This window comes from Typopeltis vanoorti, chromosome 20 (genome assembly GCF_054136105.1).
Source record: "Typopeltis vanoorti isolate ZY-2024b chromosome 20, IOZ_Tvanoo_1.0, whole genome shotgun sequence".
Lineage (NCBI taxonomy): Eukaryota > Metazoa > Arthropoda > Arachnida > Uropygi > Thelyphonidae > Typopeltis > Typopeltis vanoorti.
In genome coordinates, this window is record NC_143568.1 from 34,291,839 (window position 1) to 34,310,971 (window position 19,133).

Below are 19,133 nucleotides of genomic sequence, written 5' to 3' on the forward strand. Positions count from 1 at the left end.
TGGAAGAAAAACTTGAAATAATAAAGAAAAATGAACAAGGCGAGTCCAGAGCAAAGATAGGACAAGAACACGAAAACGGGTGAATCAACTACCAGAGCAATTTTAAGCAAAGCTGCTGAATACAAAGAGAAAGGTAAGGCTGCTTCATGTTCATCATGGATGAACTCGAAATCAAAGTATATAATGATTGAATTAGAGAGACTTCTTTCTATATGGATCGAAGATTGTAACCAAACACGGATCCCTCTAAGCACTGACCTTACTAAATCAAACACATTAAGTATCTTTGCAACCTTGAAAGAAAGGTCTATCAATAATGGAAAAGAAGAAGAATTCCACGCTAATGCCGAGTGGTTTGAACCTTCCAAAAAGAGAAATAGCCTACATAATGTTCTAATCACAGGAAAAGTTGCAAGTATAGATAAGGAAGTGGCCGTAAATTATCCAGAGATTTTGAAGAAAATTGTGGAAAAAGGGGGAGGACTATTGTGACCAATAAATATTTAATGTCGATGAAACCGGCCTTTTTTGGAAGTGAATGCTTTCCAAGACTTCTCTGACCAAATCAGAAAATCTCAGTCTTGTTAAAAAATCGCAAAGTCGATTGAAATTACCGCTAGCAATATGAGAGCCGTTTGGAAGCACATTCTTCCACATTGTGCAAATGATTTTAGAGGCTTTTCCAATGAATCTAAAAGGTCATTAAATCTCATTCTGAGAAAATGAGTGATTCCGACCTGCTAAATTTAGATGCACAGCGGGAAGATCCAGAAGAATATGAAGAAAATTCAATCACTGACAAACCCAAAGAGATTTCACAAAAAGAAATTGAATTTTTTTTGCAACCGAAGTTCTTAAACAGCAATGCATTGAGGCTGACCCTGATGAAGAGAGGATAAATAAAATTTGCAGAAGTAGTAGAAGAGGCAATAGGGCCAAACCGTGAGTTGCATAAAAAAAAAGAAACAGAATTCTCGCCAAACTACTTTGTTAAGAAGTAGAATAATAAATTTATATTCTGAATATGTTTTATTGTCTTTCAGCTTCATGGTTTTCTTTTAACTAGGCCCCGTGACATACCCTAATTCTTTTATAAAAAAAAAAAATTAAGGGCCAAAAAAGAAATTGAGGAAAAAATTATATTTTTTCCCATAGGTTATTATATTCGATTAGTGCGTTTTCGATTAATGCGCCTGTTTTAAAGAACGCATTAGGCGCACTAATCGAGGGATTGCTGTATTACTCAGTGAATTAGATATTTTATTGCTGTTTCGATACAATTCCCCATGTACAATATAATATAATTCTATAATACAATATAATTCCCCACCACATTTTTAAAAATGCAATTCATTCAATAAGATTGTTTCTAACAAGAAAATTTTACTTACGTTAGAATTTTTATCTGCAAAATACTGAAGACAGAACCTGCTAACTTCGAAGTTTCACTCTTCGACTACCAATCGACTCGATGCCAAATTTTTGCTACACTCAGTAATGGCAGATTCGAGATCATCAATGTCGTATTTAATATGCTATATTCAAAGTGGTCAATATTATCCTTGAGTAATAGTCCTAAAATGAGATGATCGAAATAGAAGCGGTGACCGAGTGGAAAAGCAGGAAGCTCCCCCTGAAATTTCAAAACGGATTCGCTTTATTAATATTCTTCACAGAGCTCAGGAAGAGGAATGCCTTAGATTAGTTTTTAGAGTGCTGGAAATGTAGGAATAATTTAAACTTAAAGAAACATCAGAGCTCTTTGATATACAAAGTGCCATTTTCTTATTTCTTATTTATAATTTATTCCACAATTTACTGTTATTTTCTTATTTCTTTATTTATAATTTACGTTTGTTTTGTTTTGCATAAACTGACGATGAAAGGATACAAATATAGTAATGAAAACAGACTTACTGTAGCAACATTTATGCAATGCTTTGACATGCTGTTCAAATTTTGGAATATTTCTCTCGCTCTCGATTCGATATTATGGACCTTGTAGATCTTTTTCTACGCCACTGAATTATAAAATAAAAATATACTTTAAAGGATGAACTGTAAAAAACTTTAAAGGATGTTCCTGGATAATCCGTTTATCACATATTAACAATGGAGAAACAAGGAAATGAATCCTCAAAGTTTCAAAAGGTATGTTTGAGGAAATGCAGTTTTTTGGAAAGCATTTTTTTTTTTCTTCTGGCCAACATCGAAGTTTAGATTACGTTCGTTCCAGTAATATTAAAACGTACTAAAAAATTGGAAAGTATTCCTCTCCGCATCATCGTTGATTACAGCCATGAAATATCTTCACATATGAAGTAATGCCTACTTTCATTCGCCTTCTCTCATCAGTATTTCCTTTTATCACTTCATACTGAAGAGGTAATACATGTAATACGGAATGACTGACCAGAAAAGTCCAGAGTTGGACTTCATTACTATGTAAGCTCAGGAATATCAAGTATTAAAAATAACTTTTTCCGCATACCTTTTTTTCAGTAGCATTTTGATGACAAAGAAATTCATAAGAAATAAAAGGAAAATTAATTGAAAATTTTGTCATCCGAGTTCCCTATGAAGTTTAGAGCTTTTGCATGATATTATTGCATAAATATAAGTTTCAGCTTTCAATTTTAGTTTACGTTAACGAGATTAATTCTAAAGCGGAACTAGCTGAAAGGGAAATTGGTCGAGTTCCGGTATTTATGATATCAACAATCTGACTGTCATCAACCTTCATAACATATAGCTGCAGAGAGAGTTTATATACAGGGTGTCCCAAAATTCACGCAAGAAGTTATTTTGATAGAAAACACGGGTTTTTAATTAAAAATTGTAATTTCTTATTGATTCATAAAGTATACAGTATAGGGTTATGCATGGAATAGCATATCGGGTAAAAGACTCCACTTCTTTGCTGGCACATATGCACTCTTTTGTCGAAATTTTCCATGACCGTTTTGCATAAATGTGGCTGAATTTCGTTGATACAACGCTCAATTTCCTACTTCAAGGCGTGGGTGGTCATGGGCTTGTTGGCATAAACCTTAGACTTAAAAAAAAAAAAAAAAAAAAAAAAAAAAAAAAAAAAAAAAAAAAAGTCCAACGGCGTTAAGTCACATGATCTGGGCGGCCAATTCTGATCACCAAAACGAGAAATTACACGACCAGGAAATGACTCGTGCGGTAATTGAATTGTTTCTCGGGCTGTATGGCATGTGGCACCGTCTTGTTGAACCCACATGTCGTCCGCATCCATATCTTGCAATTTAGGCACAAAAAAACTGGATTATCATGTCGCGATAGCGAGCACCATCAACTTTTATTGCCTTACCAGCCGCATTTTCGAAGAAGAATGGACCGATGATGCCTCCAGCCCAAAATCCGCACCAAACAGTGACACGTTGTGGATGCATTTGTTTCCCGACAATTACTCGTGGATTTTCTGAACCCCAAATGCGACAATTTTGTCGATTAACGAAGCCATCAAGATGAAAATGAGCCTCATTGCTGAAGATGATTTTGTTCGAAAAATAAGCATCCACTTGTTGTTCCATAATCCATTCAACGAACTCTCTTCGCTGTGTGTGGTCATTTTTAATAACCCTGAACTGTCAGCTGTCACGCTGTCTTTTTTTTTTCTCGTTGGCAACACTTAAGCGCACAAATAGCGCTAAATTTAAATCTTGCGTGAATTTTGGGACACCCTGTATAATTCCTCACCAGCATATTTCTTGCTCGAAAAAAAAAAACGGTTTCATCAGAAACAAGGGCGTTAACTGCTGTGACACATAGCATTTATGGAATTGCTACTGAATATCATTTTAAGCTTGGGATCACTATAAATTTCACATACGAGTTAATTAGATTAGTGTTTTTAAACTCTCAAACTGGTTAATTTTAGGAGGTTTTATAATTCCAGTACCGTAGATAAAGAAAAAAGGAGCTAAATAAATAAGAGATTTTAGTTACAAAGAATCTTCAACCCTGAGCGACAGTTGAGGGAGGGAGGATCTTTACAATCGTGGTGACTATTTTAGCACGCGACTAGACCTACTGTTGCTGCATTTTGTCCCAAATCAGGTCTTTCATTCTCAGCGACTTCACAGACAAGCGTGGGTTTAATTTGGAGGTTTGCCATATACGGACGGACATACACACACAAGAGAGAGAGAGAGAGAGAGAAAGAAAGAAAGAAAACCGGTTCTGATGGTCGTGAGTGTCAAGTAGTTGTCGGGACAGAGAAGTGATGACGTCACAGCATAGTCGGCTCCTACAGATAATTTCGGCGATGCGCTTGGCAGACAGCGCCGTCGGCCGATTTAAGGGAGTTAGATGAGCAATTACAAGTGGATGAAACACGAGCATCCCGTATAGACGTGAGGATATGCCATGAAGTTGCGGGAGAATGCTGGGCATGGAGGCCTGAAGATGGTTACTTTTTTCGACAAGACAGTGATAAAACATTTGTTTCTTAAAGAATAATTCAGAAGTTTTCTGTCATTATTCTTTAAGAAATGAAACTGGTACAGAAACAGGGTTTTCAGAAGGCAATAACTCACAAACAGGCTGAAAACCTTCATTGTCTTTCACAGAAGTTGATACACCGTTGTCAGTGAATATGAGAAGAGATAATAAGGACATCGCACCAGAGATTTTCGCCTTCAGACAGATGACAGCACCACCACGCTATATAAAACATAGGATACAAACTGCATAATAAAAATTCGTGCAAATTTGTAATGAGTAAAAAAAAATTTTAAAAAAATGCAGAGTTATTAATCAGTTTGGATAGCTACAAAGAAAAAAAAAAAGAGTTTACTTGCAGAATAATTCACTCAGAATTTGAGTTCTATATTATTCACCTAATAACACAAATCTTAAACACAAGGAAACACTTCTAAACTATACAAACAACTCCTGACTGTCTATTACATATTAATTCCAGGATAACGAGGGTTTGATTCTTCATTGAATTATTAAATGAACTCATGGATCATCCTTAAATAAAATCACTTTTTGAATTTTACATGTCTGATCTCTATTATCACAAAGTGTCGTAGAACTTCACTCATCGCACCTCCCTTTCCATGCTGCCACAAATTAAAAAGAAAAGAAAAGAAAAAAAAACAAAGTTTTCGATTAAACGTAACAGCATTATTTCTGGATTTTGCTGTTTTTAATAATATCCATTTAACTAAATTTGAAATTCACAAGGGGGGGGGAGAAAGAAAACAAAAAAGAAAATCAACAGCTGCATTCGGTTTGTTGTAATTTGAAAATATGGCTAAAGCAACTGAGGTTATGAGGCCAATGCATTAGGTCTGTTATCGATACCAGTCTGCCTCTTTTGTAGGATGAAAATCCCTTCCTACCGTACGAGACTGATTAACTTACCTTATGTTGAAAAGCTTTGTAACAGTTCTTTGTGTCCTAGACAAAGCTCGAACCAACTTCTTTCCAACCGGCACTGTTGAAACCGACTGGTTTACGCAGTGGATTCTGTTTACATTCATATTTTTAAACATGAAATAGAGAATGTTTTAATATTTTTTTTAATGTTAAGCTGCTGTTTAATTTGAAAATTTTAAAACCTTAAGTAAACTACTTCAACTTTTATATGTGACATTATTCTGGATACTTCCTTTCCCCCTTATCAGAGTGTCACACTTTTCCTAGACAAAAACTTTTGGCATCAATTAAGGAGGCATTATCGAATGGTCCCCCCCCCCCTCATTATTTGGTTTCTATTACATGGATAAAAAAAAAATGTTGCTGACCTAATGAAAGGTGTATAGCAGTTAGCCAACAATTTAACTGCTTCATGGAATTATTTTGCTTCACTTCAGGAATATCAATTCACCTTGCGCAACAGTTTTGCCAAATCTAATTCAGGCAGAGGCTTTTTCCATAGCAACTATCCAAAACTGCATGCTTTCTAAATATACCTTATACGTCACTTTTTCAGTGCTTTTCCATTCTTTTCCCTATCTTTCTAATACATTTCCAACCCACCAAGGCGTGGCCTCCGTTCAATGCACCTCCCTAACTTTCTTGCAGGCTCAGAGACGGCCCGCAACGAGCGCATCACGAATTGTAACAACGGTAGAGGGCGCTGTCATTAATTCTTTCCGTCTAAGGCTGCTAGGATACGAACGATACAACTTCGACCGGGCGTGCGAGAGGTCAGCGAATGGACATATGTGTGCTGGTTCGCATTAAGAGCAGCCGTGTGTGCACTTAAGTTGACCTACACTTGCAGAGGGGTCTTTCACAAGTGCAAAATTTTACGTGAATATTTAAGAACTAGGAAATAGTTGCGGAAGCTTCGTATCGAAAACAGGTGGTAGCAGATGTCCCATCGCGGGTGTGAAAGTACCACACTTTCACTACTGTTGCCCTCAAATGCTACCGGCAGCACATTGTTACCTGCGAATTTCGGACAGAGATCGTCCCATCTCGGAAAAGTTGAGGAATGAAGGTAGGATTTTTGTACAGTATTTGCAATAATTAAATACTACTTAAAGAAGCGAAACACAAACAAATTATTTTAACCAGAAGACTTAATTTCAGTACGACAAAAATCCTTTAAATATTTTCTTGTAATGTCAACATCCTTTTCATAACCAATAATAGTATCATAACGTTCCCACAAGAATATAAATTTCCTGTAGGAACATTGTTTTTAAATTACTTTTGTCCTCAAAAAGAGTGAAACAGAAAAATGCTGTCATTTCTAATTAACTGATAGAGGAAAATCTGTTTTTAATTTAGACAAAGGCTAAACGATACACCGATTCCTTCTGTAATAATATCCAAGGCTATCCAGTAACTATTTTTCTTGATTTTTCAAAATTCGTAAAAACAGTGGCCGTAATGTATAACATTTATACCGAATATATGATCCCCATTTTTCAAATAAAATAATCTTATAACGTCATAATTCTTTTTTTTTTCCGAGAATAAAATTAAGACTGCTATAAATAATTCCACACAATCATGCATTCTACTTATAAGTTTTGCGGTAACGACAACGTACAATTAAGTCTAGAACTGACAAAACTTGTAAGTTATGTAAGAATTTCGATTTTCTCTTTTCTCCCCGACACAGCATTACTCTAAGTATAATTAATACGAGTGTAGACGAAGCGCGGTTTGAAAAGGATAAGTTGACATAATCTCTAGCATATGATCAAAGCAAGGAAACGCCCTTAACTCAGCAGTTCTGCGACGAATGAGTGGGTGTTTAAATACGTTCCAGACTTTCTCATGCCGTATTCTTTACATGATTTCTGATATGCAGCCAACAGACAGACAAAATTAAAAAAAAAAAAAAAAATCGGCCTTCCTCAGGCAAACAGGTTTCTGAAGAAGGCATTCACCCCTCCATTGTCCAGATCACATTTAAAAGGTAGATTCCTCAGTGTGGTGTAACTGGAATATGAGCTAATCTATGAGGAACTACAGTAATGTCACTGCAATTTAATGTATTTTTTTATTATTATTATTGTAAAAAATACATATTTTCTTGAATTTGGGGGTGGCAAAATAATACTTGACTATGAGCGACATATATTCTAACAACGGTTAGAAATGTTTTGTTTTAAATTGATGACAGAAGACTTGCAGAAATATTCATCTGCACAAGCATAGCGTTAGACAAGCTGGCTTGTCTTAATGCTGTGCTTAAGAACCATATGTCCAATGTTGAGAGTCAATGGCTAATACTTGTTAAGGAAATGACGATGCTAATTACTGGGGTTGACGTTATGAAGAGAACCGACAACCTACTTCACTAGTCTGGTCTGTTAGCAGTGCCACGTTGGAGAAATTTTTTGCTGGCTTACTGAAGTTGATCGCCGAGTTACTTTTATTTTATTATTGTATTCTAATTATTGTTTTGGTGTAGGTCAATTTTGCAAAATTTTTTGTTGGATGGGATGAATTATTCTGCTGTCATGAAACAGTCCTTTCTGCTGTTCTCCTCGTAAAAGATTGCAATAGAAGTGTAGCTCATTTCTACTTTAGGACCGCTAATTACTGAGTGCCTCACGGGCGCATGTACAACGCCGTCTTCCATGACCCGACTCCCCCTCTTCCACTTCACGAATCATAAGAATGAATTTTTGCTAAATGTCTTAATTTTCTTTTTTGTCGTTGTTTTGTTTTAATAGATGCGCTACTGACTATTAGGATCGGCATATGCAGTAATCGTGACGGTTGATGAACACTACGTTGAGCTATTATGTCAACTGGTAATAACTAGTAGCGTTTCTTTGTATACTGTGCAGTGTTTTGCGCATTTTCGTGCTGCTCCACCTGCACCGTTTATAGTGCAGGTGGAGCAGCACCTGCACCCTATAATTCGTGTGTGTCGCTAGGGCTTGTTTTTGACCTACAGTATAACTGGTTACTAAGTGAGGTAGTATCTTTTAATATTACTTAAAAGTTATTACAGACTTAAAATATTACGACGGCTAGTACAAAACATGTTTCATTGAGAAGAATGCTTGGCAGTGGATTACGACTGTTTATTAAAAAAAAAAAAAAAAAAGTAATTTGTGATTTTATCACGGCTAATATGTATTTCAAGTTTACTATGAGTATCAAATAGTACATTATGGATGAACATAGGAATATGCCACACGGATGGTAACTGGTACAAAGAATACTGCTAAATACAAAGAAATATGGAATCATGACAGATCTGAAAGACCTAAACGATTTTTACACTGATATTCAACAGCTCACAAGCCATTCAAAAATAAAATGGGTGGGGGGGGGGGGGAGAACAACTGATTACCTGATGGAGGAACACAATATAATTATGGCAAATGCACGTAATAATGATCACAACCGTTATTGGGAGTATTTGGAAACTTGTGATAAGCCTGGTGGTCTTAATTTTTGAATGAAAATTTAGAATTCTAGTTAGGCTGCCTGCCAGGTTCGCCAATGTGAATAGCATATTCACTCTCCAATAGTATGCATTGAATTCTAATCCCACCAAGAGCATGGATATTTGTGAATGCCTTTAGAAGAAAAATTTTATCGCCTGGTCTGACCAACACCTTGCTTACTGGAGGCCTGAAGTAGCATGGAAAAAAAACAAAAACAGTTCCATGGCATGGTCTGTACAGTAGGATTCAACTAACCATCATTCATCCATAATACTAATGTGCTATGTAGTTTTCAGCCTTGCTTGGATGAGAATCAAGATTCACAAAAAAAACTGACGCATCCAGTATTTTCCGTTTTGTAGAGAAAGGAGGTTGTTGGTTGATTTAGATTTATGGCAGAAGCAACGAAGGCAATGAGACCAATGTGTTATATCTGCCTGTTTTGTGAGATGGAAAAGGAACTGAATATCGTTAATTAACCTTAAGTTCTTATGTAATTAAAGTAGGGAAGAGAGTGAAGCATAGAATTTTTGAAGAAAGCCTTGCTTCTTCCAAGAGGGAACTTCTTAAAGCATTTAAATATAGTTTTATCGAAACCCTTTAGTATATGCCAACTGAAACATTTAACATTTCATCTATTCGTAGTACTTCAAAGCTAAAACGATATTGGGATAAGGAATAAATCGATTGTCAACACCAGTTATTGCGGTAACTGGTGTTAAGATTTACACAAACAAGACATGGAACAAATAGTAAGCCAAGATTAAGCAGCCCATGATTTTGAGGATTATTATGTTTCACAGTATTTCTGTCGTACATTTCGCTTGCTGTGTGTTACTACCAAGAAACATTTCAATTTTTGCAGCACTGAAATATGAAAATAAGTAATTCTGACTATTTGCATAACTGGTTAGTTCAAGGCCTAGATGTTCAAAGACAACCACGGTAGCACAACTAGCTACTGGGGAAAATTGCTGAAGGCTAACGGTGCCAAGGACAGGACTTCCAGTAGCCAACTTAGAACACGCAGGGAATATAATCAGAGGCCAGGGATAAAAATATCAGAGTGATCAATTATGATGTCACATCTTATATGAAAATACGGAAATTTGCAACGTTAAATAATATAAACAGATTGACACTGCATAATTGCGATTATGCAGTGTCACTGTAAATATAATTCTGCTTATTAATTTTCCGCCTTCAAAACATAAGTGTCCTTGTTTCTACAGCAGTTAATTTCCAGTCCGCTATCAGTGAGTTTTCATACTTTATTTCAACTACAAGAACGTTTTAGCTCAAACGCAACTTACAAGGTATCTCATGTACATGGATATCGAGTGACCTGCAGAAGTCATTGGTAATAACCTTTGAATGGTGGGTCCGAATCCCGCTAGGACGTGAACCTTTACAAAAGGATTTTATCCGACTTTAGGCGATTCTCATATGAAGGTGGAAGATTTTTTCCCTCAAAGAAATAAGAGTTCTTCAGTTCAAAAACAAGTAAACCGCTAAATACTGGCTATACAGCCCTAGTTGCTACGACTGTAAAAATAAATAAATTAATTAAAAAAATAATAAAAAATAATATATATATATATCAGTGGCGAATTCTCCATGCTGGCTGCCCAAGCTCATTAATTGAGAAAGAAGTAATATTTATTTGTTAATAAATGCATGTATTTATAAGCATTCCATTTAGGCTTTTATTTTTGTAGACAGAAGTTTTAAGCTTGCGCGGCAATAATTGAGCTTTGTGTATCGAAGGCCGACGCTAGTCAAGCTACCTTGGCTTGCTCGGTTGTGGGAGCATCCAGGTTCAGCACTGTGATTTCATGCGCGCGCATAGCCATTTCCGCTCCCTCCACGTCATCTCACCCCGTTGCTTAAACACGAGCCATACGCTGTCAGAGTAGCTCTAGCCAGTGAGCTTCAGCCAGCCTTTACAAGTGTGCGTGTTGCTTGGGAAAATTAAGTTACAATCAACTTTTTATGACGATGTTGTCGGCCAGTTCATAAAGAAGAACCGTAGGGTAGAATTTATATTCAAGTAGCTAAATTGAAAAAGATAGAATATCATTTGTAATATAAATGTTGTATCTGTATGATTAAATGTACATCAATTTCTAAATACAGATAACCCTCGTATAACGCGGTACTTATACAACGCGGTTTCGATGTAACGCGGTATAAAATTGTAGTAATCCTTGTTGAACGCGGTACTTATACAACACGGTTTCGATAAAAACGGTCTACAAATGGTAGTAACCCTTTATCTTTTCATATGTTTTTCACCGCGTGACTTAATCAAATTTTATCTTCGTTAAATTTGTGTCTGCCTGTATCCCGCATGTAATTATAAGTAGCGAATTTATATTAAGGGAAATACCCTTTAGCACGCATGTACCTCAATTGTTTACCGCACAAAACGTTTATTGTTGAAAATTGTCCTAGTTTCTGCCAGGAAAGTGCATTAAAAAATCATAAGTGTGTTTATCTCAAGCTGAGCACTTTATTTTCTGGTGAGTTACATACAATATGCAATGCTTGCTTTTTTTTGTGTAAAAAAAAATATTTTACAGCAATAGCCACAAACTGCAACGAAAGGGAAAAACCAACATTGAAAAGAAAATTAATTTCTCTCGAAGAGAAATATTCAAAATCTTGGATCGATTGAAAAATGGAGAAAAGCCAGGAGTTTTTGCAGGGACCTTGAATTTAAATGAATCAGCAATTCGAACAATCAAACAAAATGAACATAAAATCCGAGAAAGTGTTTATTGCTGGGTCAACGATAAGTGCAAAGTTTGCTCGTGTATGCGATATTCTAATGGAGAAATCTCTAATGATTTCGATAGAAGATTGCACCTCAAAAGAAAATTCCTATGGATGGAAATCTTATTAAACAAAAAACTCTCAAAGTTTATAAACATTTATAGTGCAGACCAGGTGTTCAATGCGGATGAATCCGGATTAAACTGGAAAAAAGTGCAAAAACGCACCTATATTTCGAAAACTGCAAGATCAGCTTCTGGATTCAAAATTTCCAACAATAGAATTACTCTACTATTTTGTAGTAATGAATCAGGTGATTACATGACAAAAGCAGTGTTTATTAACCAATCCTCAAATCCTCGTGCTATGAAAGATTAAAATATGCACTATTTTATTTTGCCTAATACATTTATGCATTATGTGCAATGAAGTTTAAGTACAATTTGTAATTTTTATACTATGTATTTGTTTCATAGTTTACATGTTTTCTTAACTTACATGAATTACCTGAATTAAATAAAAATATTTTTTTTTGTTGGATATGTCATTGTTGTTTATATAAGTAAAAAAAAAAAAAAAAAAAAAAAAAAAAAAAAAAAAAAAAAAAAAACGATTTCGGAACATAACCCTACTTTTTCTATGTGATCTGAGACTCGCTTAACGCGATTTATATAACGCGGCATTTCTGCGGAACCTAACATCTGCGTTATACGAGGGTTACCTGTACACAGTTTTAAATGGTCAGTAATTCATTATTCCGCTAATCAGACTTCAATCGCATCTCTCATTCCCTGAATGACAACAAGAGCAAGTGTGAATTTCAAGACCAGCATTCGCCCCTGATATATATGTTAGTTAAAAAAAAAAAGTCTCTGGTTGGTGACAGTGTTCATGCGGTACTCACTTGGGAAATGACTAAATTTATGAATGTTCCATTCAGAAAGGTTACATGCTGAACTACAAAGCAGGAAATTATGACCAACTGAGGAGTATACAGAGTTCGGTGGAATAGAATTGGTTGATGCATGGGAAGAATATCGACAATGCATGGGAAGGATTTCAACAATACTTAAGTGATGCAATATCAAGGTATGTCCCGAGAGTTTGAAGAATAAATAGAATAAGAGTCAAATGGATGTGTAATCTTATTAAGCAAGAGATTCAAAAGAAAAGGATGCTGTGGAAGGAATACCGTCTGCATAAGGATGGTGTCCGTTATGAAAATTATAAGCAGCAAGCTAGAATAGTCAACTGTTATACAGAAAGCAAAGTCTGAGTATGAAACGAAACTGGTTCTGCGTGCTAAAGAGAACCCACAAGAATTTATCGATATACTGTAAGTAAAAGAAAGGATGAATATGAAAGAATAACTCTTCTAAATGCAAATGGCGTAAGGGTTACAGATGCAGAAAAGGTTGTTCAAATAATGAGTGCCCATTTTGTTAAAAGCTATCAACCTGGTGTACAAGACATTGAGTTCACTTCTACCTCTTCATTGCATGAAGAAATTCAGGTGTATGAGGACGAGGGATTAGAGCTGTTGCACAATCTGAATAAGAATTCAGCAATAGGAAGTGATGGAATATCAGCGGGTGCGCTGAAGGAATGTTCAGCTGAACTGACTATTCCTTCGACCAGACTGATTTAATGAGTCACAGAACAGAGTTTCAGCAGGAATGGGAAGAATGTATGGTAATTCCATTGCATAAGGGTAGTGCAACGACCATCCTTATACAATGCGACCAATTAGTATCTCAGGAGTGGTGGTGGTGGTGGTGAAGATTTTAGGAAAATTGGTTAGGGCTCGCATTCAGAAATGGGTTTAGTGAATCTCTACTTTGCAATGAGCAACATGGGTTTACTAAGGGAAGGCTATGTTTTTAGCAACTAGCTCAGATTCTATAAAAATGTTACCATGGAACTAGACAAGGGGAATGGATACACCATGATACTTTTGGATTTTGCTAAGTAAACTGGAGAACATGGGTTTGGATTATAGAATATTAGAGTGGTTAAGAAGATAGCTAACTGACAGATATCAAAAAGTGGTATATGGGAGTCTGCAAGATTTAAAAGGTAACTAGTGGTGTACCAAAGATCAGTGCTTGGTCCACTGTTATTTAATCTAATACATTAATGATATTGGGAAGGATTTGACAAGCGACATACAGCTATTTGCCGATGATGCAAAGATAGGTAGGATAATCAGGAATGCTGCTGACATGCAGTGCTTGCAGAATGATTTGAACAGGCTGTAATTGCGTGCATGGGAAAATGGGTGTCAGCTCAATGTCAGTAAATGTAAAGTCATTCACTTCGGCCTGATTAGATATCCAATGTCGGATTATATTGGTGGGATTATGCTTGAAGAAACTGATGAGACTAGGGATCTTGTAGTGTTAGTATGCACAGAACTAAATGCGAAAGCAAGTATCATTATATATATATATATATATATATATATATATATATATATATATATAATAAAATAAAAATTAAAAAAAATAATAATAAATAAATCTGACTTCCTTAGTTACATGACTCCTCGTTCTCCTACTGCCTATTACCCCGTGCAAGAATTACCTCAAATCTATCTGATCTGAGAAGTTTTTCTCACCAACTTATGTCTCAATCATAATCGTCTCTTCACTTCCTAACACCAAGTTCTGTGGGAGCACATTCCATTAACGGACCTCTTACTCAATATTTCAGTCTAAAAATAGTCTCAATCATGGACTTTCTTTAATGTCTTTCTCTCATCCTAATATTCAAGCATCTCCGAACAAAAATCCAGATGTGGCGTGATCAATACCGTATACCATCTCCTTATTCCTGCTTGTCAGTAACCTTCAGATTATGGCGGCAATTTCTTTAAAGTAATATTTACAACTTTCGCAGTGCGTGTATTCAAACAACACCCCCTGATCTCTTGTCTTCACCTCCAAAAGTGAAACTGCACCAATACAATACAAACCATCCTGTCTCTCATCTGGTCAAAATTTATACTTAGCAATTGATACTGTCATATCTTCCCAAAGCACGAATCTGTTCGAACTCTTGTACCAAAAGTAAGTCAAGTTCTGTGCTGTTATTCTGCCCAACTTAAGTTCATCTTTAAATGACTGAATATCTCCTCTCAAACCTCGAAACTATATAATCAGTATAAATTAAACAACTGTGGCCCAAACAGAACCTTGCGTTCCATAAGGTTCTGTTTTGAGGCACAAGACTTGACTGCGTGACTAATCTAGCCCAACAATCACTAGATGTAATCCGTGCTATCGACTGAGGATCCATATCTGTCTTACTGAATTTCAACAGTAGCTTGGAATGTACTATCGTGATATACTATAATGATAATGCGATATTCCAAAAAGGCTTTACGAAACATAGAAAATACACGTAAGCATCTTTTCTGTCCAAAACAGTGATTACTGTATAATAAAACAGTAACTATATTACTAAAATAAGACTTCCTCTTAATAAACTAAGCTGCTGTGTGGAAAGATTCATTTTCTCATCGCTTCAATTTTTATTTAATTCTGTATTCTATCAATTTCTTACTCCTCCAACCAAATAACATTAGCTCCAAGAGCAAAACTCGCTAACGTTGTCAAAGGAGGTCCGAAGCATTTTGGACAGTATGAACAAAAAACGAAAAGTTCTTGATTCAATTCGGTATGATATCTTCAATAATGGAACAAGTATAGTAATTTATTTTATCAATAAATACTTTTTATCAAGTGGGCTTTTCTTTTTTCCTATACCTAAACGTGTCCGCCACATGTCATTAATCTTCTCATCCAACTTGCGACAAACCATTTCAAAATCTAACTATTTATTAAACTCTTATCCTTAATGTGCCTGTCTCCGCGTTAACAAATTCTCTCACGTTTATGTATCCGTCTCGACGTCACTCGCCAATTACGCTGTCCAGAAGTCGGAGACAAAAAGATAATTTATCAATCAAAGCCTTGACAGTTGACTCCACCCAGAAAAATTAAGATCTCGAAATTTCCAGATAAACTACTCGGTGGTCATAAATCTATAGCAGTTTAAGTATTTAAATGATTTAAATTAAAGCATACTAATTAGTCGAAAACAGACTTCAGTACTTAGATTTAACTGCAATTCCTTTGGAATTGCAAAAAAAAAAAAAAAAAAACTCGAGATCAGTGCATTTAGCGGAATTTTGTTTCACGCTCGTCTGCTGCGATTGCTTAATATAAGAAGCATTTCACAATTGAAGTGCTTTTTATATTCACCGATTAATTATATTTTGATATCAACAAAAGTCAGAAGACTTCTTTTGGCAATTTTCCAAAAGAATGTTTGTTGAAATCGTGCTGACGTTAAAATATAATTATCGTGAATTAGGCATGGTACTCGAAAAAATTGAATAAGCATGCAAAGGCTCAGTTTTTTTTTTTTTTTTTTCTTCCCTTACGAATAGAAAGTAATACGGCAGTGATTCTTAACCGGGGCCGCGAAATATTTATAGAACGTTTCTAGTTTTTGAAATTTCTTAAAATGATTATTTTTTGCTCCTTATTTTACTTTGTTTCAAATATCGTTTCGTATTAGTAATTTGAATTATGCAGTTTAATGCAGTAGTTTCTTTTGTGGTGGCGCTGTCGACTTTTCGCTGCTGGCAACACTGCAAGTCGTGACATCTGCCTACTGGACGTGTGATAGAAATGATTCTCTTTAGTTATTTAAGTTAAGGGATATTACATCCCATAACTTAAATAATTTCACGTCGCCGAATTGAAGCCTTTGGCTCTTCGTATAATTAGTGATTCTCTGAAGTTTTAAACAATACTAGTACGAATGCTTAGAACTGAACGTTGTTAAGTACTAACTGTGTGCAATTATTATTATTATTTGACACCTCCAAGGAGTCCAAAGACTCATCGAGGGAGAGTGTGCCAACAGCATCGAACGATTGGTCCCCTTCCAACTACTAACCACGCTCAAACTTACTTAACTGAGCCATTAGTAGTAGAGGCTCTACCAATCGGCTAACCTTTGCCGGCATTACTGTTCGAAACTTTCAGTGCTGTAATACTGATTTGTTATTTCTTAAAATTTACCCCCTTATAAAATGAGTAAAAGAACATTATTTGATTTCCTAAATCAAATAAATTTCCTAAAGTTTTTAGAGTAATATTGAAGTAAAGTTGATTTCTGTTTTCTGATTTTTTTGTCATTATAATCAGAAAGTAAAACCACTATTAAAAAATAATTATTTTTATTATGTTACTACTAATTGGGGCGCGCGAAAATATTTTAGGATACTTAGTGGGCAGCGACTTCTAAAAGGTTAAGAACCACTGCAATACGAGATCTTCATTACCGGTTTCAAGGATACGTTGGCTATTGCCTATGGGGCAGAGTTGGAAACTGTGTTTCCGACTCTGTCCCAGCATGAGAAGAAACATATCGTAATGGAATGTGTTATGCTTTTGCCGATTAATTATATTTTGATATCATCATAAAAGCCAGACAACTATTTCTTTTGGCATTTTGCCACGAGAATGTTTGTCGAAATTGTGCTGACGTTAAAATATATCTTCTAAATTATGCATGGCACTGGGAATAAACATTCAAAGTTTATTTTTTTCATATTTTTTCTTAACTGGGAGTCGAAAGTACTACGGAATCTTCATTACCGGTTTCAAAGGATACACTGGCTGAGGTGAAAAGGATGAGTTGGAAACAGTGTTTCAGACTTGGCACAATTTGTGCAATAATTTATTTTAAGATCTACTGTTGGCTTTTTTTTTTTTTTTAAAGTCTGTGACTGGACCCCTCCCCCTACAGTGTCGTGAATTTTGCAGGATTTCAAATTGGCACTGCTCATGTGCCCAGTTTTTTTTTTTTTTTCTCCTCAGTAATAATGTGCACTACAGCAATTTTTTTCCCCCATGAAATCATACCTGAATAGGCTAACCAATCAAGTTAAGCATGGAGTTGTCCTATTGAAATCTACTCACTACTACACGATTTATCTGGCCGAAGGTAAACACCAGATTTCCTAGGGAAAAAACCCTCACACCTCCTAAAAAGATCAGATAACTCCTCTCAGCTGAAAATTCCCGAAAAACATTTCTGGCGTTCCAGACAGATTCGAACATAGGTTTTTTCAACTATCTGTCATTCTTCCGATTGCTATGGAGGTGTCACTATTAAGTCAACACAGAGAAATCACTCATCAGGGGCACACTGTACAATATGATAGGCTTGAAGCCTGCAAAGAAAGAAAAAAATGTTTTTTCAATATCAGCGAATAACAGATTCCTCCTCCTTCCCTTATTTTGCAAATGAGGTCTCCTGCAATAGGAAGAATGATACGCATCTTTCAGTTGTAATTATCCGGATTCGAATGTCACGGAGTACGCGAGGAATATTTTATTATTACTACTACTTCCAGAGAGTTAGGCATTCGTCGAGGGAGGCCACATATAATCCACACCACATGTCATACTTACTCTTGATTTCATTCACAATATCCAAACCCATAACCTCTAAAAGGTAAGCCATTCCAGTCATGCACCGTTCTGCAATAGAAAAATTTAGCTCTCACTCCCATCTTTAGTGTATTAATTCTCAATTTCTATTGATGTCTTCTTCCCATTCTCCATAAAATGAAAAATTCCAACTACTGGTATCCTGGATGATCGTTTCAGTAGTTTGTAGATTTCTATCGTAGCCATCTTTATATTGTCTGCAGTCCACAAATTCTCAATCTCTCCTCATAATTTACATTTCACAGTCCCGGTATCTCTAACACGCTCACCACTGTATATGCATTACCTCAGATATCAAAGGTCCAGATCAAGGCCTTGTAATGAGGCTAAATGACTTCTCTATTCTTTCATGTCAGTGTTCGTTTCAGCATTACAACTATCCTCTGAGTTGTATTTGCAATCTTTGATATGTACTTGCACTTCAATTTCCTTTCTATTAAAACAGCGCTTCCCAAACTGTGGGCCGTGACCCCCTTGGGGGCCATAGGTTTTGTTAAGGGGACCGTGAAATAATGAAAACAAATTTAAAATGTTTTAAGACTAAGTACATTTTTTTATCTTTTAATAAAAATTAAATAAGTTTATTTTTTCTTTTTTGTTATTTTTTTATATTTTAATGGGGAAAAAAAATCACACATTGGTGCGGGTTCATAAATTTTGCTGCCTGCGTATTTCGGCGCTTAATGAATATTAATAAATGTATGGTTATTCATATAAGTTTCATTTCAAAGCAGAAATCTAAGAATTGCAGTTTCAAATATTTCCCCTGATATTGGTGTAGCAGTATTGAAACACATCCACCGCATTAAATTGTTATTAAACTTCTTTTATGTTTTTAATTCTTTCTTTATTACTAATCGCTTTACGTTTCATGTGCTTGTACTGCAAATGTACGATAACAATATATCTATCTATATAAAAATAT

General features: G+C 35.6%; 2 protein-coding genes across 2 annotated transcripts in view; one reads left to right on the forward strand and one right to left on the reverse strand.

The window, feature by feature from the left end:
• LOC150095356 (sodium-dependent proline transporter-like) overlaps nt 1-19,133 on the reverse strand; it is a 190,492-nt gene that overhangs the window by 159,661 nt on the left and 11,698 nt on the right. Inside the window, exon 2 of the mRNA XM_090410664.1 lies at nt 1,392-1,456. Within this exon, the coding sequence (XP_090266790.1) occupies nt 1,392-1,456 (65 nt within the window). The remainder of the gene's footprint in view (nt 1-1,391; nt 1,457-19,133) is intronic.
• Nucleotides 6,189-19,133, forward strand: part of pip (heparan sulfate 2-O-sulfotransferase pipe) — a 94,755-nt gene continuing 81,810 nt past the window's right edge. The window contains exon 1 of the mRNA XM_090409813.1: nt 6,189-6,484. The gene's annotated coding sequence lies outside the window, so the exon portion shown is untranslated. The remainder of the gene's footprint in view (nt 6,485-19,133) is intronic.